At 43.0% G+C, this 25,551-nt stretch overlaps 1 protein-coding gene across 1 annotated transcript; it reads right to left on the bottom strand.

Moving 5' to 3' along the window:
• Positions 1–19,656: 19,656 nt before the first annotated feature.
• On the bottom strand, positions 19,657–21,360 carry LOC147864846 (uncharacterized). Its single transcript, XM_087318614.1, has one exon. The coding sequence runs from the start codon at positions 21,200–21,202 to the stop codon at positions 19,847–19,849; it is 1,356 nt and encodes a 451-aa protein (XP_087174740.1). The 5' UTR covers positions 21,203–21,360; the 3' UTR covers positions 19,657–19,846.
• Between the last annotated feature and the right edge of the window lie 4,191 nt (positions 21,361–25,551).

Raw genomic sequence — 25,551 nt, 5'->3', positions numbered from 1 at the left:
GAATTCATGTGACGTAGTAATAACCATACTCGATCACAAACTTAAAATGTATGTTGCAAGCTACTTAAATATGTGTTGCTCGGGGATTTCGTAGATGATTTGATCTCTCCTCTTCAATCTCTCGTAGTTAGGATGGATGTTCTTTTAGCATGAGGATTGGTCAGAACTCTAGTGACATCCATCATGATGATTACTCATATACATAGACAAAGAATGGTGTGGCCGTAATGGAGGAATTATTGTATGTAAACTTTGAAAGTTGTAAAATGTGAAATTACTCCACTTGACAATATTTTATCTTTGTCTTCAACCCTCTCAATTGAGCTCCTCCTTGTGGCCGTAATGGACAAATTATTATTGCAAACTTTGAAAATTGTAAAATATAAAATTAATCCACCTACATTATTTTGTATCTCTTCAACTCTCTTTATTGACCTCCTCCCTTATTTAGTTTCTTTTTTTCTCTTTTTAGTTTGTGGTTTGAATCACAATTTGAACCAAAACGCTTCACTTTAATTTTGAACCTCTCTAAATAGGCTTCACATTAAAATGCATGTAGAGGACTTAGTGTTGATGCATGAGCAAATGCATGATGGACACTTGGTGACATGCGTGAGCATCAAATTCATGCAATCTATGTGTCTTATCATGAGTCTATATATATATATATATATATGGTATAGCCCATAATTATAATGATGATTTTATAGGTTTATGATAGGAAAACCCTAATGATTCGAACTAGAATGACAACACACCGCAATGCCTATATTCTATAATAGTGATATATAGGTCATAAATGTAATGACGAATTTAGTACGGAGTTGATTCTCTATACTATATAGTTGGTGTTTTGAAAATATGACCATTGTAAAATGGATATAATCATTCAAAAATATTGTAATGAAATATATATTACAAGATAGAGAGAAGTGGATAAGGGGCCACACATATCTATATCTAGTGACAAATCAAGCGGTCGTAATAATTAAATGAGAAGTACGTCAATACGAGGCTAGTTTGTCTCCAATCAATCTGATGTTTCCTTAGAGGTAGTTATGTTACAAGCACTATTTGATTGTGTTTTCCTTATGGAGGAGGTTGATGCGAACGTTTAGGTTGCCACATTCGTAATTACTTGCATGTTTAACATGGTTGAAAACATCTGTTACATTAGATAGGAACTCTAATCATATTCAATAACGTGATAATCTTCTTGTTTGGCTGGTTCGGCTCCTTTGTAGGGATACCATGTAGAATTATACATACATACATACATACATACATACATACATACATACATACATACATACATACATACATATATACATATACATACATACATACATACATACATACATACATACATACATACATACATACATATATATATAACATATCTTTCGAGTCCCATTGTATGAACCATATGTACCATACATGCACTCGCATTTGAGTATGTTTCAATCGTTCGAGTATGATAAACACCCTTGAAGTATTCATTATTTATAATTAGGTACAACTTATTTGTAGGTAAGAAACTTAAGGTAAAAAATGAGAAACTTATTAGGTTTTCATAACATACACATTCATTTGCAAACGTATGAAAAAGAATGTTTGCAAATGCATTCGAGTATATTACGTTCTATGCAAGTTCTCACCAACTTCCAAGGTGTAGCCTAATGATAATAAGTATCATGTGAAGTTGTAGATTTATAATAATACATAGGAAAACGAATGTTATGTTAGACGAACAAGAATTTTACATACTGTGATAAGCATCAACCAACTTTCCTTCACACAATGAATATGATTCTACTTTATTTGTTGAAACACATTTTTGCATCGATCCATCCAAATATTCCACAAAACCACTTATGATATCATAGCTCCCATACTGTGGCATCCACATTCAACCAATTTGAGCATGAATATGGTACGTCCTTAACTTTCCTTCCCCTAGTTTGAAGGGTAAATAATATCGTCTCCCTTTCATAATTATGCTTATCCACATTTACAATGAAGCACAACATACGTTTAGGTCATAACACATGGGCATAAGTTTACGTCCATACGCAACATCAATGAGGCGCAACATATGTTTCCAAACAGAACATGCAACCATATAGTTCCATAAGGCATGTTGCATTAATTCCAAATGAAACCCACAAAAAAAGCAAGTTTTGATTCCCTCTTCCCTATGCATCCATTCCAAGACTGGAAGTGCATAATGGACACATAACCATCTAAATGAGGATGCACCTTGTAATGGTCCAAGTGCACCTAGGCACTTTCTATAAGTACATTTTTTTTGCACATGATTTGGAGTCCAAATTTATTAAATATACTATGATGGTGTAGTGCATCGGCGTAATATGAACCAACCGTGCTATGCAATTTTGTAGCACATGTTTCCTTGGGCCATGGTCTCCATGCGAGTTAGTACTTGATGAGATTAGGAGTTGATTAATTCGGGGGGCTAAGAGAGAAGTGCTCTTATACTTTCTGATGGACCAATTGACTAACTTATAGGGTTCCTTTCTCCAATCATTTACAAATATTGTTAAAATATATGCTTTCTGATTCAGTACATTGGAAGTACGTCACTATGCAGGTAGTTCGTCTTCAATCAATCTCACGGTAGTTCTAATGTTTGAAATACTCTTTTTCACTATCTTTTCCTTATAAAGGAGGTCTGCATGAATGTTTAATTTATTATAAAGTCGATTATGTATATTTGGTATTTACAAATGTGATCATTGTAAGATGAGTATAATCTTTCCGAATATATTGTTAACAAATATACGAATGTAGTTTGCCTCCAAGTAATCCCAAGTTTCCTTAGAGGTACTTATGTTCCAAACACTATGTGATTGTGTTTACCTTATGAAGAAGGAGGTTTGCATGAATGTTTACATGATGTTGGAGAATGATGTTTACCTTATCAATTCCATGGATAATATTCATCACCAAATTATATTGTTGGAGAATGACTTCCAGGACCTTATACCATGGTTAATATTTTTCCTCATTTAGATTTCTATATATAAGTAGGAGATGATAGCTCTACACAACATTGACTACCACTTTTCTCATTTCTTGCATGTTAGACAGGAAGTTTCTCCTTAGGTTTGGTTCTTTGCTCTGATACCATGTCCGCAAATTATATATATAGAGAGAGCTAATATATGTTGTTAAAGTAATAGTACAACCAGCTTGTTAGGAGTAGCCTTATGATAATGCATATCATGTAATGTTGTAGCTTTATAATAATACACATTAGAAAGTTGCACCTCTTTCCATTGGGGTACACCTTTTTAAACACCCCCCCCTTTTTGTTTATATATATATACATATATATATACACGCACACGCGCGCGCGCGCACACACACACACACACACACACACACACACACACACACACACACACACACATTATTCTATTGAAGTTATATGAAGTAGCACATCGTCTCATCTCCGTCCTTTTTTACACTTAATTTATTGTGGTCAATGGAAAACATTCTTTGTTAGGTTTCCTTGTTTTCCACAAGGCAAAAAAGAAAAACATTCTTGTGATTCATCCTCACAATGCTTTCAAAATAGGATAGTGGACACTTTTATATGAAGATCTTGGACGTGCAAATATGGCTTAACAAATCACTTTGATCCCCAACCCAAGATAATTATAATCAATTTAGGATAGTGGACACTTTTATATGAAGATCGCAGACGTGGAAATACATATGGCTTAACAAATCACTTTGATCCACAACCCAAGATAAGTATGCACATGGAGAGCGATTTGGATCTACGAGAACAAACTAGTTATGACGCACGCCCGGGTGATATATAACAACAAATTGATATGTCATGTGTGACTTTAATGGTTTATTTCATTGAGAAATCAAGCAAGTTTGGAGAAGATTTAAAGGAAGGTCATGACCATGAAATCTAATATTGAGCCTAGATATGGAATGCTAGACACTGAATGATGGTCTCTTAGGTGCTAACCACAATACCCAGACTTTTAAAATTCCAGACGGTGCCTAGTCAATTGCTAGAAGCTCATATCAAACACTAGACTTTTAATGTTTATCTTTTTATTTATGCTGCTTAAATGTGATATCATGTATGAGATTTATGCTCCTTATATGTATATACTAGATTTTCTATCACCATAGTGTATTAAACAAACCTACAATGATGTGAGTAGTAATGGGCGAATGGTGTATTTCCTCCAATGAGAGAGGCAAGGTCTCTTCGATAAGGTGCCATATATTCTAGTATTTACAACTAAATTTTTTTGGTTGACAAGAACAAAAAAATGGTCATTTTTACAAGAGGGAATTGGATTCAAATCACCCCTCCCAATTATGGTGATAAGAACAATGCATAATATGTGACTTTGAAGGATTTATTTCATAATTTCAGAGATGCTCCAACACTCCGGACTATCAGATGGCTTCTGGGCAGAGGCCCTACTTACGGTGTCGTGAAGATTCCGGGCTATGGTGAGAAACCGGGGAATATCAGAAGAATCAGCGGAATGCATCATGTGCACTCACCCTTATAAAAACTTGTGAATAATAGGGGTGCCTTTATGGCGCCGAGTAGGAGTCAAGTCGGGATAGAGAATCCCATGTAAATTGGGATTTATCCCACATTCTAACGCATCCCTCTCCTTGTTCTATAAAAGGAAGGGAGCGCCCTTTGTAAAGGGGTTGCCCATTTTGAGTTAGGAGGGTATACCGCTAGATTTAGGGTTTGGGGTTTTTCTCTTAATCTTATTTTCTTAGGGTTCCACTTTGGTCTCCTTCACTCTATTTCGTTTTAGGGTTTCATTTTGGTCTTCATCTTCTTTGTCTTATGGGTTTGATTCCTTCTTCTTGAGTGGAGGTTTAGTATTCCGTTTAGGTTCTTCTTCTTGTGAGAGTTCATGCGAGTTAGGGTTTATGCGGTTTAGGGTTTCGGGTGTTACCCTCTCTTCTTCGTGTGAGAGTTTGGTTTGGTTCGGGGGTTCCTACAACGACGACTTTAGGCATTCCGGTGGCAGCACTTGGTGATTCGGCTTCCTCTCCTCGATGGAGAGCGTTTCGTGTGGCGGCTGGTTCGAGAAGGGAGGGTGAAGTGGCACGGGAACACTCCACTGTCTTCGGGGCGTGACCAACAGTGGACGTCGCGGTCCCGACGGCCCACTTGAATCGCCTTCGCCGGTTCCCACTCTTAGCTTATTGTATTAGCCTATTGATATGTAATAGCCATCGGATTCGGGGCATGTAACCGTCTTGTTGTAAAACTCTTGTAATATATATTCATGTTAGCGTATATCTACCTTCCTTCTAACATATTTGAGTCGGGTCCATAGTCGCGGTGAACCGTTTGTGAAACCCTACATTCGTTGGAGCTGGAAGCTGATTCTGGACCGAAGCCCACAAAGCTTAAGGACTCCACCATCCGTCTCCCTAGTCCAAGACCCCCACGGTCCCGCCTAAGATCTTACACATACTCGCGGAATACCGCGACAACGGAAATACACATAATCAATATGTCGCCGAGTAGGCCTCTAGGACTTCGGATACCTCAGGATATATGACCTACAGTAAGCCAACAAGCTGAGTATTTTCAAATGTGAGGCATATGCCCTCATCTCGAAAGATGATCGCCGCAAACTTGCACCGCGATCCAGGAAATGCATTTTCCTCGGTTATGAACCAGATGGCGAAATGGGATACTGACTCTAGGACCCCGAACACAGACAGATCGTCTGAAGTTCGGACATCGTGTTCAATGAGTCGGCCATGCATCCGTCGGTCGAAAAGCTGATCGAAGTTCGAAGGGTAACTTTCTCCAATGTGCCAACCCTCCACGAAGGCCCAACACACAACACACGATCAACTTCATGAGTAGCTGAACCTTCTACCACTGACTCGGAGAATTTCGACTCGACACAGCCGAACGATTCGGCTTTGGACCATGACACCCGATGCGACTAGTCCAGTCATACCTCGAAGATCCGAGAGATTGTTGCAATCCCTTGAGAGATACTCTCTTGGTATCTTCTTTACGGATGGGGTAGAACCGACGTCATATGAAGAAGCATCGACATCAACCCACTCGGCCACCTGGCATCTGGCAATGGAGTCCAAAATGAACTCCATTCGTGCAAACAATACTTAGGACTTGGTCGAATTACCGAAGAATTGACGTGCTCTTTCGTGCAAGTGGGTCTATTGAGTTAAGGAGACGTTGTCGTGAAGATTTCCGACTACGGTGTGAAACCTGGATTGAATGGACAAGTCGGCAGTGTGCAACATGTGCACATATATAATAGAAATTGGTGTATAGAATAAAGGGGGGAGTATTTATCCCACATTGTAATGTCCCTCCTTCCTTGGGCTATAAAAGGAAGGGAGGGGTCACTTGTGAAGGGGTTGCCTATTTTGTGTGAGAGAGTATACCATTTAGGTTGAGGGTTTCTATTTGGTTTTAGGGTTTCTTCTAGGGTTTCTTCTTGGGTTTCTTTTAGGGTTTTAGTATGCTTTTCTTGTAGTCATTCGGTACGGCCTATGCGACCATAGTTGTAATCGTTCGCGGAGTCTTAATATAACTTGGAGTGTATCTTGCCTCCATCCATTCTATGTTAATGTCATATCTTTCACCTCTCTTCTTGAGCAAAGCTCCATTTCCCCCCCTACTCCCTAGTTTAAGACCCCTGTGGTCCCGCCTAAGACCCTACAAGTACTCGTGGATTTTCACGACATAATTTGGTGAACCCGACGTGAAGAGGTGACAAGGGAGGATGGAGATGGAAGACGAAGACTTCGACTTCGTGAAGATGATGGCAAAGATTGTGATGGATGTCAGACGGAAGAAGGCGAGGTGAGATGCAGCCCAACAAGTCGTCGAGAGGGTGGTCGGTCGAGTTGGCCGGTTCAACGGGGACGATGTCCCGAGATTCTTAGAAGCATACAATGTTGAGATGACGAATAGGGGTGTGGATGAAGCGATGAGGCTAGAATATTTTTGTCGAGTGGCGGTCGTGTCGACGCACATAGAGGTCGAGGAGCTTTGTGAAGCTCATGAGTCGTGGGTGTCCTTTGAGGGAGCTCTATTGGAGGCGTACGGGTACGCGAAACTGGAGTGGGTATGCCGGCAACACGATGAGAAGTGGTCGGCCACAATACGGCCTACAAGCGGCGGAGAAGAGAGGGCAGTGAGTGACTACGCACTACCGCTGGAAGAGAGCTCAACGCGCGATCAATCGGAGGAGTACGACCTCGAGGCGTTGGTATGGGAGGTGTATGAGATCGTGAAGGAGAAGATCGAAGCCGAAGTAGGTTTTATTATGGAGTCGGGCTTGAGAGGATTGGAGGATGCGGAGGAAGGAACCTCCTTACGGTGGAGGACGGGGCCTATGTGGAGGCTGAAAGAGCGTACAACGACGGTGACGTGGGGGAGGGTGCGGACCATGCGACCCTCTCGTATTGCGGAAAGGGGACGACCATGGATGAGGCCGGTGACTGCAGAACGGGGAGCACCACTTCGAGAGTGGGCGGCGGATTCGGGACACAATTGATGGAAACATCGAGCGAGAAGGAAGGAAGCGTAATCGAGGCTTGCGCGATCAAGGACGGGGTAACCACGAACAACGACGTCCGGACGGAGGTGGTTACAAACATGATGAGCGGCGGTGACGAGACCTTACCCACACCGGTTCTAGAGGCTCTGGCGGCCAGCTCGAGTGCCGACGTGAGATCTAGACTGACGGACGGTGGCGGCAGTAAGACAAGTAGCAAAGACGACGGCAAGGAGAACAAGGAAGAGGAGGAGGATTGTGCGATCGGGGATGGGTTAACCATGGACGACGACATCCGGAAGGAGGTGGCGACGGACATGACAAGCGGTGGTGCCGGGACCTTACCCAGACCGATTCTAGAGACTCCGACGGCTGGCTCGAGAGCCGACGTGAGACCTAGAGTGACGAACATTGGCGGCGGCAAGGCGTGCAACCAAGACAACGACAAAGAGAAGGAGGGAGATTGGAGCGGATGAAGGAGAGATCCATTGAAACTGGGGCTAGAGACTATGGCGGTTGCGTACCAATATAAGACCGGAGAGACGGGCGGTGGCCGCGAGGAGCAGTGGCCCGGAGCGGGCACGTACAAAGAGGAGGAAGCGAGGTCCGGAACCAGCATATACGAAAGGACCGAAGGAGAGGCCGGGAGCGCAAAAGAGGAGAGAGTCGGGAACCGACCCAACCAGAAGGCGACGCGGAAGAAGATTGGAGTGGGGGCCGGTCAACCGGGCCCAAACTAAAGAAGAGCCGGCAAGGCCGGAATTGTTCAGCCGAACCCGTACCGGCCGGATACGATTACAGAGGAGAGTCGATCGAACCAATACCCGATCGGCCGAGACGAGATCGGGGCAAGGGGTAAGCCGGCATGATTGGAGGACGAGGCATATTGTTCACAACACGTGGTGGGATCCGATGAGCGCGAGAAGGAGGCCAACCGGGAGTGACGACTACGGTTCGGTGAAAGACCGAGAGCGAGAGGGACCCTCCACACCTATTCTAGAGACTTTGGCGGTTGTGGATCAACGTAAGACTAGAGAGAGGACGGGTGGCGGCGAGAAATCAGAGGCCGGAGTGGACGAGGTTACCAGAGCGGGTACTCGGTGCGGAAAGACAAAGGAGCGGGGCCAAGAGGGCCAAACAAAGACAGAAGGGTCTACGGCAAGGAAGGAAGAAGAGGCTGACGCGGAGGTCGGGACCACGGTGAGTGAAGGGCATGAAACAAAGCATGCACTACGACCGACGAAGGGCCAAGAAACAAGCATGTGCTCGGAAGAGCGGCAATGAGCGACCGGTGATAGCGGTCCGGTCGAGCTTTTGAGAGGCAAGCACACGGCAAAAGACGGAACGGTGAGGTGCCAGGATCAATGGACGAATGATGAGAGCGACAGGTTGTGTTTTGAGAATCGGAGGAGGTGCATGGAGAACAAAGGGCTACGAGTCGGGAAGAGAAAGTGCGGCTTCCCGGAGGGCATGCGAGGCCAAGGGGGCCAAGAGGGCACGAGTCGGGATGAAGCGGTAACGAGGGCCCCGAAGGACCCCGACACGAAGGTTAGGATGATGGTACGCTTTGCTGTGAGAGAGCGCGACGAGCAATGGAGAAGCGAGGAGCGCATTAAGGGGTCACCTAAGGACCGGAGAACGAGCGCGCATTCGAAGGACGTCAAGGACACATGGGAAGAACCTAAGGAAGGTGAGCGCAGAATGGAGGGAGTTGGCACGAGGTGTTTGGGGCCAAGAGATGGTCAAATCGAAGAAGGCACACACGTGGTATGTGAGGGGCGGAATCCGGCGTGTGATTGAAGTGACCCGGGGCCCAATCGGAGGACATGCACAACGGACAAAAGAAGAGTGACCGGATCAGCAATGGTGAACGGGAGGACCAATCGGGGAAGAAGGTGCGAGCATTGGATATGGTAGATCAGATGGGGTGGATGGTTCGGGGACGTGCGGCGGATACGACGGAACGGGAGGCTACGGTGGTTCGTGTGGAAGGGACGGGCATGCTCGAAATGGAAGACGAAGTTGAGCAAGGTCATCAACGATAGCCGCGGGGGTGAGTTCCTGGAAGTCGACGGATCAGGTTCGGTAGGAGCCGGCAAGGCGGTCGGGTGCTGGGAAGGTGGAGAACCCGGTTGATCACCGTCGCCAAAAATCTTTCACCTTTTTCCCTCTTGGCACATGTCGATGGGATGTGTGGTTTGGTGGGGGCGGATGTCGTGAAGATTTCTGGCTACGGTGTGAAACCTGGATGGAATGGGCAAGTCGGCGGTGTGCAACATGTGCACATGTAGAATAGAAATTGGTGTATAGAATAAAGGGGGGAGTATTTATCCCTTATTTATCCTACATTGTAACGTCCCTCCCTCCTTGGGCTATAAAAGGAAGGGAGGGATCACTTGTGAAGGGGTTGCCTATTTTGAGTGAGAGAGGTATACCACTTAGGACGAGAGTTTCTATTCGGTTTTAGGGTTTCTTCTTGGGTTTCTTTTAGGGTTTTACTATGCTTCTTTACTTATCCGGTTAGGGTTTTCTTGTAGTCGTTTGGTGCGGCCTATGCGGCCATAGTTGTAATTGTTCGCGGAGTCTTAATATAACTTGGAGTGTATCTTGCCTCCATCCATTATATGTTAATGTCATATCTTTCACCTCTCCTCTTGAGCTAAGCTCCATTTCCCCCCTACTCCCTAGTCCAAGACCCCCGCGGTCCTGGCTAAGATCTACACGTACTCGCGGATTTCCGCAACAACGTCCGATTCGGCCACCCCGAACTTCAAGGCCAGATTAGTAGCAAAGGGTTTTCGACAGGAATACGGCATTGATTTCAACGAAATCTTTTCACGAGTGGTGAAAATGACAACCTTTCGATTAATGCTCGGCGTAGTGGCATCCGAAAACTTGGAGCTGGTTCAGCTAGATGTCAAAACGGCTTTCCTCCATGGTGAACTTGAGGAGGAAATTTATATGGAGCAACCAAAAGGCATAGTGGTATCCGGCCAAGAACATCTCGTTTGCTGACCCAGAAAGAATCTTTACGGCCTGAAACAGGCGCCGCGACAGTGGTACAAGAAGTTCGACTACTTAATCCAATCGATTGGCTTCTCAAAGTGTGATGCGAACCACTGTCTCTTGACGAAAACAACTCGAGATGGATCACCCATCTTCCTCATCATGTACATGGATGGCATGCTAATCTCTGGACGCCACGCAGGGGAACTAGCTGAACTCGTTTGGCGACTGAGGTTGAAGTTTGCCACGAAGGATCTCGGTCTGGCACAACACATTCTTGGTATGAAGATAAGTCAGAATCGAAATCAAATACAATTGTTTCTATCCCAATCTGACTACATTGGATGTGTCCACAAACGCTTCAACATGCAATCGGCGAAATCTGCCTCTACCCCACTCCCTATTCATACTCGGCTATCTTAGTGAGACTACCCGATATCCGGTCTGGAGGGGAAAATTCTGAAGTCAGTATTGTATGCATTGGCAGTTGGCTCCCTAATGTACGCAATGGTCGTGACACAGCCTGATATCGCTCACGTCGTTGCAGTCGTCAACAGATTTATGCATAATCCCGGTTGATTGCACTGGAATGCAGTCAAGCATGTGTTCAGATATCTGGTGGGCACAGAAGACCTTGGTATCCTATTCGGTTCAAACTACATCTCAGGCATAGTCGGATATACCAACTTTGACTTTGCGGGCTGCATAGACAGCGGTAAATCGACAATTGGATACTGTTTCAAATTTGATAATGGAGTCATATTGTGGAAATCACAACTTCAGGAGTGTACCACCACATCAACTGCCGAGGCCGAATACGTAGCCACGTCTAATGAGGCGAAAGAGGCCTTATGGCTTAGTTGGATGGCTTGCACGTTTCGACAAGCCCAAATCTGCTCGACTCCAATTGTTTACAGTGACAGCCAGGGTGTTGTTGTTCTGTCGAAAAATCCTATTTGAATCACAACACCTGCAAGCATATCGATGTTCGATATCATTTCGTTCGGGACTGCGTCACTTCAGGGAAAATCGGTCTAGAGAAAATATCCACAACCAATAACATTGTGGACGCATTAACCAAGGGTCTTTTGGCAGATCGTTTTCGATCTCTTCGGCATCGCATGGGCATAATGGAGAATCGGTTCGATTAAATCGGACATTCAAGATGTTTCACGGACAATAGACCGGAATGACTTGTACTCTAACTTTTGTCTCGCCGAACTCTGCCAATTCGGCTCCTTGCGCTTCTATTGTTCAGAAACTTTGTATAATTCTGTAGTTATCGTACTTTTGTTAATTTCCAAATTTCGGATGTATATGCCTATTACGGGGGAGTGTTGAATACAGGTTTCTAATGGACGTATTCACACTATCTCTTTTGTACACACTAGACTTAGTATATTTATGTAAATAGTGAGAAGGGCAGTTGCCCTAAGTCAGTTAGTATATATAAACTGACTTTGTAACCTAGTTGAGGTTGGTTGCTCATTTGTAAAAGTTGTAATAAACTTCCTTGACATTGTGCCTACCTGTCTCTGACTTTCTCTCTTGCATACGTGTTGAACTCTGGTTATCTATTTATGTTGCCATTGATCTTACTTATTCATACATAATCTTATAACACCGGGTCATTTGAAACAGGTAATATGTCATATTCTCTTTTGCCATAGTTGGTGAGATGTAGAAAAATACCCTAATTTAGCATGATTTTGAAAATGTACAATGCATGTGTACCTATTTTGCGAATGGATGGTGAAATATAGAACTAAATAAAATCCAAGCATTTGGTGAATTGTATACCTCTTGTTTTCGTATCAATTTGTATATCGTGGAATATAATTGAATACTAGGTTGAATATTAAACATCTTTATGTGGTATCCATATCCAAATTGTAGAGTAAAACTACATAAACCCTAAATTTTAATATGGGGTTTAGTGTTGAGGAAGAAAGTAGTGCCCCACTTGTTGGACGAGTATATCGATAGTTTCATTGTATAGTGTCATATAATCCATCATAATGTAATTAGTAAGAGTGACAATTATGTACCGCGTTTAGTTATACTATTTGAAATCAACAAGCTTGGAACGTATGTAACTTAAAACCTTCTATTATCAATAACATTCATGTATATAATCAGGCAACGAGAAATGAGCATGTATAATATCATGTTAATACCCCAAATTGGAGAAGAGCATGGTGACATTTCATGTATATTCATATATATATATATATTCAAATTACAATTCAAAAAACGATTAAGAAGTGAAATAATGAACGAGTAAATAAAATTAAACCTTAAACGATTACTGTTGTTCTCATATACAAAAAGAATAAAGTCAAGGTATATATTATGCCTCAAAAATCCTCAAAGTATACATTATGCCATCTAAATCAATCTATAAGCAAATTTGGCATACTAGGCTCTTTAGGCACAACTGTTTGTTGTAGAATATTCTCAATTATATCATCTCCATGCTCTCCTGAATCTGACGTATGTTCAAATTGTTTTACCTCTTCTAGGTCCACAAGATTCCCTGCTTCTTCATCAATTGATTCCATTGGTTCTCGTGAAGTCATTTGGAACATCTCTGTCTCATTGATGTGCTTAGCTCCAACTTCTTGATCATGATCTGGATAGTCCCAGATTCCTATGATCCTCATTTTGATGAAGTTAACTTGTGCAGGGTCCTTCTCCAACGCAACATAGTTTCGGAACATCTTCAATGCACAAGTTGTTGTAGTACCTCATTTTGATGAAGTTAACTTGTGCTGGTCCTTCTCCAACGCAACATAGTTTCGGAACATCTTCAATGCACAAGTTGTTGTAGTACCTAATGGCCGCATGAACATGAAGAAGTATATATAAGAATTATAGTCTTAAACTTGATCGACAGAAATCTAAGTAAATTTATATTATATAGTTGTGCTAGAGAACAAGTCTAGGACCCAATCATTTGGGTTCGAGAAGAGCTCTAGAAGGCAATTGATCAATCTTTGAGGTTTTTGATAAGGATTCACTAGACTCTTATCACCTGAAACATGCCTTAATTTTTTTGTGACAGCTAGGCACATGATATAATTCACCACGTTACGCTCGTTCACATGTGCTCTAGCCTTCTTCTTTGTTATTGAATCATATTAACCCACACAAAAATGTTCGACCGCACTAACCATTCGGTCGCCAAGGCTATGTGTAATATTTGTTTTAATCCTACAGAGAAATGAAATCACGGTTTAGAGGTTAGAATCTAAACATATAATAACAAGTATCATAATGATTAAAAACAAACTATAACACACCAGTGCATGTGTTTAGTGGCATGACAACGTGACTTCAGAGCTGTTGTGACTGACAATGATTGCCCCATGCTATGGAATATGATTATCCTCCACAGGGAGGCCAATGTTAGTTTTGCAAAATCCTTTACCATCTTCTTGATTTGGGGGTACTTGAAAGGCGCATCATCATATGTTGATCTCGCAATTCGGAATCCATATGGTATGTCGACTATCAGGAAAGTGTAGTGCCTTCTCGGTAATAGATCGAGCATATTTGCCACTTCCCCATTGAATACACTATAATGTAACTGTTTATAGGGTCCATCGGACCTAGCAAAAAACTCTTTATAGTCTCCGAATGCTCTTGCAGTTCCATCTCTTTCCCCTTTGTCATTCTCTTCTCGTACTTCGCATGTTCCAAATGCATGATAAAGGCAGCTGGAATACCATCATTATTGTCAGTCATCTTTTTTTATTTCGATGGTTTCTGCAAGTATTGATTTTTTTAGGAGAGAACATAAGCATTCTATGTATTAACATTCAAATGACACATACCCATTCTCTAAAAACAATAAAATATTCCTCTAGTGTCTTGTAAGAAGAAGTTATCGGGCACACTTGCTCAACTTCTTCCCATGTCGTAAACTCAATTTTTGCATCATTAATTCTTGAATCTTCATGTATACCTTGTGACTATAAAATAAATATGAAATATGAAATTAGAAATCAATAGAGAAGAACATTGTGACAAATTGTAGAGTATAAATCCTTACTTTTGCAATTCAGCAACCATCTTGTCTAAACTAAATTCCTTGGCAACAACTCGAGATAGCACAAATATTAATAGCCTATCATCCTTAATACCCTGGAATGACCTCCAAGGTAAAAGCGTCATGTCTTATGCTAACTCTTCGATCACCAAGTCGCTTTTGCCCTTTGACTTCAATTTGATCTCAACTTGTGGATCAATCTTTCCCTTCTTTAACATTTGCCTTTTGACCTCTTTACGCTCCCACATGCTAAATATTTTATCCTGGATATCCCACACCTCTCCGGTCCGAAAAGCCAATTAAAACCAGGAATCATATTTTCGTAGCCCTTCCAATTTAGTGCTCTCATCGAGTGCAATCCCACTTTAATTAAACACTAGCAACGCAAACCAGGGTGCAACCTTGGGCCAAAACGATCCAATGCATCTAGATACTCATGATGAAAAAATCTGATCCGTTCAATGCATGACATCTTCTGCCTATAATCATTATCATTGTTATAGTCCCAAGCCAGCAACTTTGCCTCTTCGTGAGTGAGTCCTACATATACCTTGCATTCAGCGTACTTAAAGAAGGGGGTGAGAGGGTATTCTTTGACAAGCTGTCTACGAGCTTCAGCTGAATGAGATCCTCCAATTACATAATACGTATAGTCATAAGCACAACTATACTTGAAGTCTGCGATTGTTGGACATTGGTGTTGATGTACAATTACTAGAAATGGCACGATAGTAGCATGAGCATTAATCTTCATTTTGCTCTTCAAGTTTTGCACATTGTCATGAAGATCCGTCACTACGTGCGGATCGTGAGGCAGAACCACCAGGGTTCAAGACCGGAAGGACTCAAAGTTTGCACTAGCTTTAGCGAGAAAGGAATTAAGATAGATTGAAAGAGAGAGAGAGAGATTGAGATAAGATAGAACGATTGACTTTAGATTGAGAGAGATTAAGATTGAACTCTTGACTTTAGATTTGAAGAACCAGATTGATACATTGCTCCCGTTTTTCTTCTTTATCCACTCTTTTATAGACGCCCCCATGCATATGATGCATGTGAGGGTATAAGACATGCATACAATGCATGTGATGCATGTTTGCCATTTGGCGCTCATGCATTGCATGTGATACATGATACCATGTCTCTCAATCAAGCTCTAATATTAGAATTTACATGTAAAAGTATAATGATAGAAAAAACATTTCTAAGGAAATGATTAAGCCTAGTGGTAAGTCTATTGCTTCCTATCTTGGAGGAGCAAGGTTCAAGCCTTGCTTGCATCCCTTTGATTACAAATTTCTAATAGGGTTTTTAGTCTAGATGCTTTTGTTCGTTTCACACCGAAATCGTCGCAATCAACCTATCTGATCGATTTGTCTATTTGGTCCGCTTCCGACTCGGTGATCCTGTCTATCCGGTTCCGATGTCAGTTTCGGTCCCATCGCCGTCCGTCTGTTCCGATTCTAGTTCCAAATTCATCGTCGTCCGGTGCCGGTATCGGTTCCGGCTCGGTCGCCGTCCGGTTTCGGTTTCAGTTCACCAAAACCATTACGAGTAGTTAAGCCACAATTTAGCTCAAGAACATTCTATGCTCTACACATAGATAGAAAGTAATAAGTTTTGGCTCTGCTTATATAATGTGGGATCTTGATTTGTCCTATCTATGTGGGATATCTCACAATTTTGTTTTTCTCTTCTTCTTCTCAAACTTCACACTCACATAACTTGACACTAAGTTGTCCATTTCACATGCAGTAAAGTACACTTGGAAGCTCTTGAAGACCTACATCTTCCCTTATCAAGATATTAAGCTAATCTAAAATAGTATCTTCACTATCATTGTTTCATGTCTTATGTGAAGAACCACACTCGATTTTGGACATTCCTCGTAATTTTCACACCATCGCCGAAAATCTTCACGACATCACCCCCACCAAACCGCACGTCCTCCGGTTTGTGCCAAGAAGAGAGAGTGTGAGATTTCGGCTACGGTGATCAATTAGATTCCTCCACATCCTCGTGTACATAACTCAAGTTTGTAGGTTCCGTCCTACTATCTTCATCGTCGAGGTGATCGAGGTTGGGATCCTTGTCTTGTCTTTTCTTGAAAATCTTTACTCTTTTTCCTGCAATGGGTATGGCCAACCTTGATCCATCTAGCTCTGCAAGGTGGTATGTGGCATTGTCGTTGGAACTTATCATTACATATGGTTTGAACCATCTTCTTGTGAACTTTCTTGTTGTACTGTGTTGATTGTCAAGGCTGTTGTCGTAGACCAATACCCAATCGCTTTCTTCGATCTTCTTGGGACGTAGTCGATGCATCTTCTCGAACCGAATTTTGTTCTTCACTCGGGCTGCTTCCATCATCTTTCATGCTTTTTCTAGATCTTCAGGTCTCCTTTCAAGTTGCCTTATCCGTGCCGCTAATAATTCTTCTCGGCTCATCTCGTTCTCTCATGGTATCGCTACCCATGAGGCGATCGTCCTTTCGATGGGCATTACCGGCTTTTGTCCATACATAAGCTCCATTGGCGTATACCTTGTCATTGAACTATGTGTAGTTTTGTCGGCCCACAAGGCATAGGGCAATAGTCGTGGCCAATTCCCAACTCGACCATTGCAAGCTCGTACGATGGCTTTGACAATTGGTCCATGCCCTCGCTCAATCTTCCCATTCGCTTCTAGATTTTAGGCAATTGTGAGGGAGAGCTTCACGCTTAGTTGATCGAAGAGCTCCGTTGCTTCGCGTGCATCTAACTCTCCTCAATCAGCCACTATCTTTCCCACACATCTGTATCGGCAGACAACCTCTTCAAGTAGAAATTTGCAAACAGCTGACGTCGTCTTATTTGTCAAGGTCCGTCCTTCTACTTGATTTGTCAAGTCGTCTCTTGCTAGAGCTAAGTACTGAAGAGAAATGCGCGGAATATCGCTCGGTCACAATCGAGTAGTAAATCACTTCTATAAGAATCAAAACACAGAAATGGGAAGTGGAGAGTACACAAGAAAAATGACACATGATGTTTACGTGGAAAAACCCTAATAGGGAAAAAACCACAGGAGCCCACAGACTCCGAACTATCACTATGAAGAGAAGGGATACAATCAGAGACTTGGAGGCAACGACCTCGACCTCTGTTTCTTCGCACAATGGCGGTTACAACAGAGTATCACTCTGTATCTCTCTCTCTCTCTCTCCCTCTCTCTCTGTACAACAGTTGCAACAATATGACAACAACACAATCACACACAAGTGATTGCCATAAGTCATATTTATAGTTATATGAACTTAGGGCTATAAATACAAATATAGCCTCAATGGGCATATTCAAGTCATATTTACAAATCTATCTTCTCTTCCGGTTCTCACCGGGTCTCCTCCGGTTTCCGGATCTCTTTCGGTTCTCACCGAGTTCTCTTTATTCATCACTAGATCCCATCCAGAGAGACCGATTTCCCAACAATCTCCCCCTTCACTCTGGTATGGGATGTCTTGTAAGTCCAATCCGCTTCCGGCATGCGTCCAGCTTGTCGGGTGTTAGCACCTTGGTCAACATATCTGACCTGTTCTCCTCCATGTGGATCTTCGTCAGCACGAACTCTCGATCTTCAACTCGCTCCCGGATCCAATGGTACCTACGCTAGATGTGCTTCGTTCTGGAATGGTATGCCGCGTCCTCTTGCCGGATCCTAGCTCTCCGATGAAGTCCATCATCCATAATATTTCCTTGCCGGCTTCCACGACTGCCATGTACTCCGCCTCCGTCTTCTGCAGCCTCGACTGCCACGAAACGGCTCCCCCTGCATAGGTCATGACATATCTGAAAGTTGACTGGCTGGTGTCCACATCAGCCGACATATCGGAATCGATAAATCCTTCCATGAGGGGTTTACCAGAGCCGAATCGGAGGCACATACTCGAAGTGCCCTTCAAGTACCGGGGTATCCATTTTACCGCATTCCAATGCTCTTTTCCGGGGTTGGTCATGAACCGACTCACCACTCTGATTGTGTATCCAATATCCGGTCGAGTACACACCATTGCGTACATCAAGCTCCCGACCGCAGAGGCATATGGAATCTTCATCATATCTGCCTTCTCTGCCTTTGACTTCGGGCTTTGCTTACCTGATAATCTGTAGTTTGCCGCGAGTGTTGATCCGATCGGTTTTGCCTCTGACATGTTAAACCGCTGAAGCACCTTTGTCACGTACTATTCCTGTGACAACCACAATTGCTTCTTCGACCGGTCCTAGATGATGTGCATCCCCAGTATCTGTCTTGCCGGACCCAAGTCTTTCATTGAGAAGGTCCAATTAAGGGCCTTCTTCAGTATCCGTATCTTGACTTGGTCTCTCTGACGATCAACATGTCGTCCACATACAGGTGCAATATCAGGAAATTTCCTCCATCAAATTTCTTCACAAACACGTAGTGATCGGTCTGCGTCTTGTGGTACCCTTGATCGGTCATAAAGGAGTCAAACTTCCGATACCATTGCCGGGGAGCTTGCTTCAGTCCGTATAAGCTCTTCTTCAGCCGGCACACCAGGTGCTCCTTCCCTTTCTTCTCAAATCCTTCCGGTTGATGCATGTAGATCTCTTCTTCGAGGTCTCCGTGTAGGAGTGCCGTCTTGACATCCAATTGCTCTACTTCGAGGTCCATGCTTGCCACTATGCCCAAGACCGTATGGATGGATGTCATCTTTACTACTGGGGCAAAGATCTCATCGAATCTGTTGTCCGCCGGAATAGTAACTGACAGACAAGAACACAGGAATACGGAATAGTATAATATTGTAACCATAGATTGACACATGCGTCGTATTCGCCATATTCGCCATTCTCCATATTCTCAATATTCGAGAATAGAAAATGGCCCCAAGAATATTAGAAAACCATTCGTTTTTTAAAATAAATTTACATAATAAAAATGAATTAATTCACTAAAAAAACAACAATCACTCATTAATAGAAATACAAAAGGCATTTAAAATCACATGGGCATAAGAAAAGTTAACTAAAGAGTTTATAAACCATTAGATTCTAATTTCTAAATTCTAAGTTCTAAATTCTAATTAACACTTTTAAATTTAAGAGCCTATGCACTATAGTCTATCATATTCATCATCCATATCTTCAAGCTCATCAATAATTTCCTCATGGACTTCATTGTTTCCATCAATAGCTTGGTTTTGCATTCTCAAAAGCCTCTACGCACTATCATATTCATCATCCATATCTTCAAGCTCATCAATAATATCCTCATTGACTTCGTCATTTTCATTAATAGCTTGGTTTTGCATTCTCAAAAGCCTCTCATCATCATCTTCTTTGTTGATCATATCCAATGTTACTTCATTGAGGCATAATCCCGTTTCCCTTATTCTTCTAATGAGATTATGATTTGTATGTATATAAACCAATTTCTGAACATGAGCATGAGTCAATCTATTTCTTTTTTTTGTATGTATCGATGAGAATGTGCTCCAATTTCTTTCACAAGAAGATGCACATGAACCTTGAGAAAGCACACGAATTGCAAGCCTTTTTAAGTTTGGAGTACATGCTCCAAATGTTTCCCACCACTTAATTGCATTATGCATCATAGTTGGATCATTTGCCATAGGAATTTGAAATGTACTTTTTTCTTGAGTTCTATAAGCAAAGAATTCATTCAATAAAACACTACATAGATTTATATCACCATTGGTATAACGCATAATAGTTTCCATCCAACTTGTATTAACCTTATCATCAATATCTTGAATTTTTTCTCTCCAAATTGGATGCAAAATAAAGCCGGTTGCATGTAATGGTGATTGTAACATTGTCCATCTTTGCATACATATTTCTTTAATTTCATCAAGCATTATATGATCTACATCTTCAATGTGGTTTATTTCTTCTATCATATGTTGAGTACATTCATAAATTAAACCCATGGTTGCTCCTTCTCTATCCGCCAATCTAAGAACTTTTAGGATTGGCTTGCATATCTTTACTATCTTCTTCATATTTGCCCAAAAGGAAGCATCAAGTACAATTGAAACTATTTCTTCTCCTTGTTGTGTTTTCGATCCTTTCCATTGACACCATTGTTCACTAACCACCATTCTTCTTAATCCCCCTTTGACTCTATCATCCAATAAGTTTGAAAGCATGATAAAACTATAGGCAAACCTAGTAGTGGAAGGCTTTAACAATTCTTTCTCACTAAACTTACGAAACATTGCCAAAGAATGTTGTTTTCGTGTTATAAACACGATTAGCTTTGTAGCTAATTTCATAACATCATGAACCCAAGCACATTTTCCAATATCTTCAAACAACAAATCAAGGCAATGACATGTGCATCTAGTAAAAAAGATCATGAGCCACTCTTTTTCTATCATCCTCCCAGCTGCCACACAATTTGTTGCATTGTCCATACAAACTTGCACAACATTTGATGGGCCAATATCAAGAATAACCTCTTTCAAAATCTTAAAAATATACTCTCCTGATTTACATTCTCCACTAGTGTCAATTGATTTCAAAAACACAGTGCCATATGCCGAAGTAGCCATGACATTAATTATAGGTCTATTCTTTGTATCTGACCAACCATCACTTACAATCGTACATCCAACAATTTTCCATTTTTCTCTAATTCGGATAATCTCATTTTTAACATAATTCACCTCTTCATTCAAGTGCCTTCTACGTAATTGATTAAGAGATGGTGGCTTATAAGAAGGCCCAACAAGTGCTATGGCTTTTATTAGGTCATGAAAATATGCACTTCCCGCTTTTACATCTGGTACATCCTCTACAAAAAAAAACCTCCTAATAGCTTCATCAACATTTTTATCAAGTTGTTTTTGCCATGACACTTTCAAGGGTTCACCATTGTCTACTTTCATCTTTTTATTTGTTGATGCATTGACAGAAGATGATGAAAGCATTTCATTGATAGATGTTGACTCCACAACATCAACATTTGCACTACTTTTTTCAGCATTGCATTTCATTGATGATCCCCCATTGACATCAACATTTGCATAACTAGTATTAGATATCATTTTTTGTACTTCAGCTTTTTTGATAGCATCAATTCGACGGCATTTGTCAACACCGAAACCTTTCGTGCCCAATAGGTGAGCTCTAATTTGGAAGGGGCCACCAACAAATACATGTTGGCAATGTTTGCATTGAACAACGGGCATACCCTTATCAGGTTTTTGCACAATGGTCACATGATCCCATTCAAAGGCCTTTTGCTTCACCATTTTAGTAAATTAACCTCTGGAAGTGTCAATAATCAATAGAAATTTCACCCTGTTAATAAGCTAATTACCTTCCACTGATTTTGGGAGAGATTAATCTGATGTAACATAAAAAAATTCAACATGAGATACAAGGGAAACATAATCTCAATCATCAAACATAATTTCTGAACAAAAGCTTGAATAAAGAAGAAATAGATGAGAATCGAGAAGAGAGACTTACTGATTTCAAAGTGACATCAACATCAATTTCAGCCAAACCCTAATTTTTAGGGGACAAGATGCAAGAGGAGGTGAGAATTAGGCATCGCATAGAAGAGACAAGGACATAGCCGAACCCTAATTTTCTGCCTTCACGGTACCTATCACGATTCACTACTCGTTGTAGGCTGTTCGTCGTTCACTGTTCGCTGTTTTAGCTATTCTCTGCTCCCTGTAGACCGTTCTTTGTTCATACTCTTTGAATACACTTTTTCTCAAAAAAAAAAAAAAACAGGAATACTTGACTTCCCATTCTTATTCGTATTCGTTTGCATTCGAATGGGAATGCCCACGAATGCGAATATGTCAATCTATGATTGTAACGCATGTAACGGTTCACGCGGGAAGCGTGAACGGCTAAAAGACCCTGCGTATATAAAGGGAAGAAAATCTCTGATAGAGGGAGCGTGTAATTTTGAATGTAAGAGGCGTATTGTAATAGAGTTCTATCGTCTCTGATATCTGAGTGTAGCTACGACTAATCTACTATGTTCTTGTAACATCTGAGAGTGTAGGAGTAAGTAATGGTGTGTGCGCTAGCCCACTGTCAAAGGAGCTCGGCTGTAGCCGTCTCCCTTATACGATGCTAGGTTACAGAGAATATCCCACTAAGTATTACGCGTGCTCCGCTACCATTCGTTGTCACACAGTCCCTTGGAAGTCTAGGTCGAAGGACTGACTGTAGACCGTGTTCCTAGTCGGTAACACTTTTGGCACGCTTGGTGATCTGTGTCTTTTCACAGACGAACAACGACGAATGGATGTTTAGCCACCGACGCCCCAGAGAACCAACATGACCAGACCGGCCAATCGCAAGGTCCCTCACACGACAGGCAGAGGAACGTGCACGACAGAAGCCTCACCTCAACGGCCTCAACAATACCTGTCGGGACCACAAAGGTGATTTTCCGATCTCCAAATACTTCGACGATACGTGGGAAGCACGCTCACCACAACCGCACTGTGGTCTTTCCCTGCCCATACTAGCCCCCAACATGGCCTTTGCCTATCCCCGCTTTAACGGCAAAACCGACGCCGCAACCCACATTCGCTTGTTCCTCAATGTCTGGAATGCAAACCACATGGCGCAGAGCCTTTCTGAGGCGGCCGCGCACCAATCCCAAATGACGGAGTTCGGATTAACATTGGATGGGCGAGCGGCATTTTGGCATTCACAAATGGATCTGGCCGCAATCACAACCTTCGACCAGTTGCAGTCCGCCTTTTTGCGGTTCTTCCATCGGAGGGTTCCACAACGCGAAATCCTCGGACAGTTCTACACAATTACGCAGTTGCCAACTGAGACGATCGTAGATTTTAGCTTACGTTTCCAAAACTTACGATAGAAACTAGAACGGGGCCTTGCGGAGGATGAGGCTTGGGAGACATTTCTGGTGGCATTACGCTGACCCATACAGACAACGCTCAACAACAGTAGCGTGAAAGGGGAAATGGCGGATATGGTCATCGAATGAGCATTACAACTCGAGCTGGATGACGAAGAGGAAAGGTTTTCTATGTCCTCTTTACGACAAGCCTTACCTTAGGACAAGGAACGGCATTTTCGTCAAGCAATCCAGTGCATGATTTGCTTGAATTCGGGGCATTCCGCAATGGAGTGCAACATGCAAATCCACTGCCCAATTTGTCACTCGAAGACTCACATAGTTGAGTAGTGTGAATACAATATGCTGAACAGAGCCGCTCCCACAGTACGCAACATGGACACACAACGTCCCCCAGGCTGTACTGAACAAAGAAGTCAAGACGACCGACCACGGTATATGGATCACAACCCACGTGACGACCGGCACTACCGGAATTTCCGGAATCACAACGATTCCAAGGAAGACGAGCCAGAGGAGGAGGACTACCGTGGTCCCCCTAGATATGCGAGAGGGGGCCGGCACTATGAGAATGCCCGGCCGACAAACAAACGTGGCGGCTTCAATGGACCTCGTTGAAAGCAGCGGCAATATCGGGACCACCGGCAATATGACGAAAGCTCAGACAATGACCGGCACCAAGAATCACGTCGGGACCAACTGCAACCACCGCGTACGCTCCGGCAAACGAAGCCGGACCGTGAGGAGCAAGTCGCATCGGCGGATTGACACACACCACCAAGAGCCGAGAAGGGCGAATCTAGCATCCATTGTTTTGTCTGTCAGCAGCCCGGACATTATGCCACGCAATGTGCAGTATGTAAGGGCAAGGGGCTTGCCGTCAATACGATTACAACGTCACGACACGTTAGCAAACAAAAACGGCTAATTGGGCCGCGCAAGATGAGATACGACGAACAACCCAGGCATGGGTTGAAAAAGCAAACGCGACAAATACGGAATGCATGCGGAAGGAGTCCGCGAAAACGATGGAGCTAGGGGAGGACGAAGGACTGGCCCCAGACCCCATTTGGCAAGCACTGGCAGGTTGCGAGATAATGTTAACCATGGAGAAGCTGCTGCAACTAGTTCCGCGCTTTCGCTAGACCATGGAAGAACGGGTGACGGGCATACCCGAGGTGAGCGTCGCTACGACTTTGACGGACGTTAGCGACAGATCGTCTATAGTGGATCACCACAACCCGGCTATTACGTTGATATTACACAGTCAGGAAATCCCAAGATGCGTAGTCGATGGCAGCTTGCGCGTTAATGTAATTAGCGTGAAAACATGCGAGCAGTTGGCATTTCAGAATGGGAGGCTTGCCCGTTTTGGCTCCGTATGGCAGATACCCGCTCAGTACGACCATTGGGGTTGATATGCAAGATAGGTATTATCGTGGGAGGACATCGCTTCGACATCTCGGCGGTAGTCCTCGCCCTGGACGCCCTAGGGGCGTACCCTGTGCTGTTGGGCAGACCGTGGCTTTGTGCAACGAATATCAAGCAGAGCTGGCAACACAAGTGTATCCGTTTTCGACACGGGCGCACCAAGATTCGCGTACCAACGGAGGAAAGGGCGACACAATCCAAGGGTATAACACCATTATACGCGGAAGATATATATATGCTGGCTGGGGTGGATGATGCAGAATTAGAGCCATACCTTGACGAGCACCCTCGGATTATTCTGTTGTTTGAAATCGACGTCATCGCAACAACGGCAAAATATGCCACGGCCACTACTCTCCATGACGAGGCTTACGAACCAAACCCGGAGTCAATATTAGAACTAAGCAGAGCACGGGCAACGTTCGAGAGGGAAATGGAAATTTCACGAAGAGTCACCGCCTCAGCCCTAGAAGAAGTAAACGTGGGTACGGCGTTAGAACCCCATTTCCTCTCTATCGCAAAAGAATTAAGGACGGACCAGCGAGACGCGATGATCGACCTACTCAAGAAATATAAAGATGTGTTCGCCTGGGCTCACGAGGACATGAAGGG

Source organism: Azolla caroliniana, unplaced genomic scaffold, assembly GCF_043228905.1.
Source record: "Azolla caroliniana isolate FFs.n. ecotype wild unplaced genomic scaffold, voAzoCaro1.0.p SCAF_4, whole genome shotgun sequence".
Lineage (NCBI taxonomy): Eukaryota > Viridiplantae > Streptophyta > Polypodiopsida > Salviniales > Salviniaceae > Azolla > Azolla caroliniana.
This window is presented reverse-complemented; position numbering and strand designations above follow the sequence as displayed.

What these genes read in the sequence shown, in the direction of transcription:
- LOC147864846 (XM_087318614.1), bottom strand. Translation starts at nt 21,202, where the DNA reads ATGGCTACTTCGGCATATGGCACTGTGTTTTTGAAATCAATTGACACT.